Source organism: Nelumbo nucifera, chromosome 7 (assembly GCF_055504915.1).
Source record: "Nelumbo nucifera cultivar China Antique chromosome 7, China Antique-T2T, whole genome shotgun sequence".
In the NCBI taxonomy this organism is placed as follows: Eukaryota; Viridiplantae; Streptophyta; class Magnoliopsida; order Proteales; family Nelumbonaceae; genus Nelumbo; species Nelumbo nucifera.
This window is the reverse complement of record NC_142655.1, coordinates 5,690,633-5,695,971: the sequence shown is the minus strand read 5'-3', so window position 1 is coordinate 5,695,971 and position 5,339 is coordinate 5,690,633. Positions and strand designations below refer to the sequence as shown.

General features: G+C 40.4%; 1 protein-coding gene across 6 annotated transcripts; it reads right to left on the bottom strand.

Moving 5' to 3' along the window:
• Positions 1–318: 318 nt before the first annotated feature.
• LOC104597414 (G-type lectin S-receptor-like serine/threonine-protein kinase SD3-1) lies at positions 319–4,506 on the bottom strand. Of its 6 annotated transcripts, none has more exons than XM_010258921.3 (3): positions 3,987–4,506; positions 3,839–3,894; positions 319–3,218 (listed from the first exon to the last, which is right to left on the bottom strand). In XM_010258921.3, exon 3 carries the CDS (start codon positions 3,000–3,002, stop codon positions 702–704), a length of 2,301 nt encoding a protein of 766 aa, XP_010257223.1. In that variant the 5' UTR covers positions 3,003–3,218; positions 3,839–3,894; positions 3,987–4,506; the 3' UTR covers positions 319–701. The 6 variants fall into 6 exon arrangements, with proteins under 6 accessions (XP_010257223.1, XP_088747136.1, XP_088747137.1 ...); XM_088891010.1 differs by having other exon boundaries at positions 319–3,894; positions 3,987–4,059; positions 4,223–4,506; XM_088891011.1 differs by lacking the exon at positions 3,839–3,894 and having other exon boundaries at positions 3,987–4,059; positions 4,223–4,506.
• Positions 4,507–5,339: the final 833 nt, after the last annotated feature.

Here is a 5,339-nt window from a genome sequence, read left to right as displayed (position 1 = left end):
AAAGAAAAAGCATTCTTGAACCAACCCCGGGTTAGCACAATGAATACGTGGCAGAACTACAGGACAAAAAATAGTCATGAGATAGCTTAGATCACTCTCTGCTCTGGTCAAGATCTTGTAGCTCTCCACGCCATTGCAAAAGGCCAACATAAAGAATTTGACCATCTTTTTTCAATGGATGGCAGATTATGGCTTTTGGGGACTGTGGACACTGGAATATTTGAAAGAAAGTGTTGATCATCCAGCACATGGATATCAACCATCTATTCTGAAAACCTTTTAAACCCAACTTTGTTCTTTAGAATTGCAATAAAAACGAGGAAATCAAGAACAGAAATCTAATTGTCAATTTATTAGATCTCACATGGTTAAGGCCATGAGGCAATACTGAATACTGATCTTGTCTTAAGCTGTCCAGTATACAGTGAAAAATGCCAATTACAGTAAAGTTAGGAGGTGCTTGAATGAAAGACATCATAGTACAGTACTACAGTCAATATTGCGTGTAACAATAAATAGCCTCTTCAAAAGAAGCAGAAACTCAACTGTTAGGCAGCAAGGCACTATGTCCTTGAAAAGTTTTGCTTGTACCCAATTGACATTGACCAGCAAGCCAAACCATTGCCCCATGCCTTGCAGGTACATCTCAAGCACCGAAAATTTTCAGTCTTTCAATGGTTAGCCTATAATTTTCTCAGGTCCTATGGTTCTGGATCTGATTCTAACAGTTCTTCCTCAGGTAGCCTCTGGCAAAAAAAGGGAGGCGGTGGTGGATCAACAGTTAAAGTACCTTCTAACACCCTTGCTACTTCCCCCATTGAAGGCCTTAACCGTTCATCAACTTGAACGCACCAAAATGCAATTCTCAACGCACGCTCAACCTCTTCTGGATCTACCACATCTTCAATTCTAGCATCCACAACAGTCTTTGCCCGTCCCTCTGCCCATTCCTTGTATGCCCATCCAGAAACATCTTCAACTCCCCGGCGCCCACTTACCAATATAACCACCATCTCTCCAAAACTTGCTACATCTTCTGCAGCTCCACTACCAGAGGAGACCCCATTACAAAGCATTCTTAACCCAAATTCAGTCACCTTAGCCTCCAAGTCAACATCCAGAACCACATTTGTCCATTTCAAATTCCCATGGCTCACAAACTCCCTACACCCTGTATGCAAGTAAGACATGGCTCTTGCCACACCAATACATATTTCCATTCTCTTCTTCCAAGTCAGGCTCTTGTTGAGACTAGCTTCCTCCATCCACTTATCCACTGAGCCATTCTTTGCAAACTCATAGACCAAAAATTTTTGGCCAGACTCACAACAATACCCCTCCAACTTCACTAGGTTTTTATGGTGAATGCTGCTTATAACTGACACAGCACGCCTAAACTGCTTCTCTGATACAGCTGCTTTCAAGTCCTTGATTGCAACCGATTGGTTGTTTGGAAGCACACCCTTGAACATCTTTGCCCCAAGCCGGTGCTGGAAGTTCCCAGTCAGATCTTTGATTTCTGTGTAGGATAAAATTATCAAACCTCTTGAATCAGGATACATGTAAGCTAAAGTTGTGGTTTTCTTGATGGATTTTCTCCTTTTGTGGATACACAAGACAATGCCAAATTGAATTATAATGAATGCAGTAAGTGTTCCCATGGCTGCCCCAACTAAACATGGAATGCAGAGCCTGTGTGATCTTCTGAGCAGAGATGGTGGTGAAGATGGCAGGGTTGCAGGAAGATGCTTGGGCAGGACAGCAACTGGATCTAAACACACTTTGACAAAGGATATTGACATTACTGAGGGATGAACATAACCAGTAATATATCGGGTTTGCTTTACAAGGCATCGTGCGGTACCATCATTTACAATGGTCACAGATGTGCATTGGGGATTCTCCAAGCATGAGTTTCTACATTGTTCTAAACTGGTTTTGGTGACTGTATCATTTGGGGGGTAGATACCATATAGGAAGGTGTGCTCAAGCATGAGCATGGTGGTACCAGATTCACACTTCTGTTTATATGGTGCCAAACATTTTGAATTGAAATCAGCCCCTGAGCCAAAAGGGCATTTGCAGTCAGTGATCCCTGCTGCTGTGAAAACACAGACACCATACAGACCACAGGTGGCAAAGACATCACAATGATTCTGGACAGCTTGCCATACCGACCGCCATGACCCTGATGCTTCAATCCATGAATACATCCGTAGATTTCCATCTATATCTAGTCTCAGAAATCGAAAACTCACCGAGGAATCGTTGTGATCTTCTCCAAACAGTGACCACACTGGTCTGGATTTTCTGTCAAGAAGTTGCAGGGCTCCACCAGAGGTGAGGGTGGCTTGAATAGCTGAAACAAAAGGACTCCCACCAGTCCAGTAATTGACATTGCTTTCCCATTTCAGTTTCAACTCGCCTGAGACATCCATGGAGAGACTGTAATAACTTGACACCGAGTTTCTGCTGGCAGCTCGGAGCGTTTGACCAACATATAGATTCTGGCCTGGGATAAGTGTATCCGATGGAGTCCCAAAACTTTGCCAGATAACATATTGATCTCCATTCTGGAGGATGAGATTTCCATTGTCAAGAAGGAATGCTGAAGAAACAGAGAAATGGCTGGTATTACTGGTCCAGACAGTGATTCCCTTTGAGGAATCAAAAAGAACAAGATCTCCGGTATGTGTAAGCTGGAGGTAGGAATGACATCCTACAGAAACATCGCCTCCTGCAACCCAAACCATGGTTCGCTTGTTGATGGGAATAGAGTTTGAGTTGAACCGGATACCAGCGCTGTACAGGTTAGGCTGGTCAGAGTGGTTGAAGAACCCAAATGCAAAATCTCCATTTGGGGACACCCAGTAATCATTTCCTGCAGCAAAGAGCTTGGAACCTAGAGGAATCTGTGAAGCTACAACAGAGAAAACCCAGAATCCAAGAAAGATGCAGACGAGGACAGGCATCTCAAGGAGATGGACAGTCTGTCCAAGCATCTCTTAAGAGGCTTGGATATGCAGGCAACGAAAACATGTAAAACCTCTGCAGACGAATTGGGCAGACCAAAGAACTTGAAGCTTATAGCAATTCCGAGGTAGCTACAGTTGAATGATTTGCAGGTCTCGTGGCTTATCAGGCGCGTTCAAACATAAACAATTCAAGAAGGCAACCTAACAGCCATTTAGACCATGACTAAGATGAGAGGTTATACCCTGCAAAGAGAGTCAAAATCCAATGATAAATTGAAGAAGTGGATGGTGAAGGGCACAGTTGATTAGAAATATTCCAACTCATTTCGGGGCCCGTTGAAGAATCAACATGAAATTAGATAAGTTTTACTTTCCAGAATTGACAGATAACAGATAAATAATGAAACATTTACACCTAAACAATTGAAAATCATCCAAGGAAGGAAAATGATTTTTTTTGAGGTCAGAGAAACAAAGCAGATGTTGAATTGAGACTTTTTCTTATCAAATGGGACCCAATTTACGCCAATTGTAGACGCATTTGGCCAACGCAGATCGCTTTCAAACCTTCAAAGGAGAGAATGTAGAAAGAGATTTTTCAGACGAATAGGCTGTAAAGATAGAGCATACTCGGATAGACAAGAGAGTAAATAAAGAGCACAAAAGAAAAATCAAACACCAAAGAAAACTGAGAACCAAATAGCTTAACCGCTCATGCACTGATGGATTCTCAACAGAAACTAGAGCTTTAAGACATTGACAGAGACGTGTTTTTAGGAAAGTAAACAGTTTTAGATAAAGAAACCTAAAACATCAAACCGGAAGCAAGTTACAGGGAGGGAAAAGAAGGAAAAATAAAACACCTTATCTTTGAACGAAGAGCGGTTAGAAACCAGACTTGAAACGTTATCCAAAAGAGCTGCCAAATTCAACAAACATTTTGAAGTAAAGAATGAACGATAAGAACAACAGTTGCACAGTGCGGGTTCAAATGCAAAACAAACAACCTACCGGCACAGTACACGAAGCACGAAACCCTGGGGAGCCATGGATGAAAACAAAACCCTAGGTCGAAGAACCATTACTGCAAGCGCATTTCATTTTTGAATCAATTACTGTATAGTAAAAGCACAGATTCCAACGAAAATGTTTTAAAAAGGACAAAGAGAGCACTCGTGAGGTCTTACAGTACTCGGGTGTGAAGAAAAGCCAAGAAAGGTGGGGAGAAAAAAAGAAAAGAAATGTACTTCACAGAGAGAGACAGAGAGACTCTGGCAATGAAGCAGGGAACCGCTGAGCTTCACTTTAATGGCAATGGCGCTGAAGCTCGAGGGAAAAGTCGCCGGAAAAGGTTGCAGCCAAGAACGAAGTGTGAAATATCCGCTCCAGTCTCCACTCTTCCGGTTTCTAGTGAGAAATCGGAGGAGAATTTCGGCAGATTGTTCTTTTATTTTTATTTTTATTTTGAAAATCAAGTATTTTTAGAAATCAGACCCGAGGCCCGACGGTCAGATGATCTCAGAAATCAGAATGTCGGGGAGCACATGTACTTAAATGCTATTGGTTTGAATGGAATAACCACACGCCACGCCGCCGTTGTGATCCTATAGTGAAATGACATGAATACCCCCCTATTTTCTTCCAGTTATAACAGGAATGCCCTTCCTACTTTCTATTTGAAGAACGAAGACTGATAAAGTGAAAAACATTGAATGATTCCGTGGGCTAAGTAGACTTCATTTCACCTCAGAATTCTAAATTAGACTGCAGAACTACGATAATTCAAAATTTTAAATAACTTCACCTATAACACTAATACTTGCTAATAAAATCAAGGGATAAGTAAACTACATTTCATCTCAGAATTCTGAATTACAACCCACAACAATTCAAAATTTCAAACAATTCCACCTATAACATCAATATCTGTTCTTGTATGGTGGAGTTAAGATTTATTAAGATGGACTGAACAATAAAAACCCCTAAAATCAATCGTCGAAAAGGCATTTTTATTTGAGTACTAATGTTTTTCTTTTTCTTTTTTTTTTTTTAGATAAGAGAACATAGGGTAAATTACAACGACCCCATTGTACTACCCAGTCAGTGGCAACTAACCCCTAAACTTTTATTTAGGCAAAGACTCTTTTGAACTTCCACTTTGTAACAAATAGCCTTGTGAAAGTTTCTTAGTTAGATTCGAAAAATATTTTTATTCAACTGTTTAAATTTTTTTTAAATTCTCATATTACCTTTTTCTTATGTATTGAACAATTTACGATTCAATTAATTTTTTAAATATAATATTGATTTCATTTGCTCTAATAGATCATTAATTTTCAGCCAGATTCAATATTCAAATGAAAT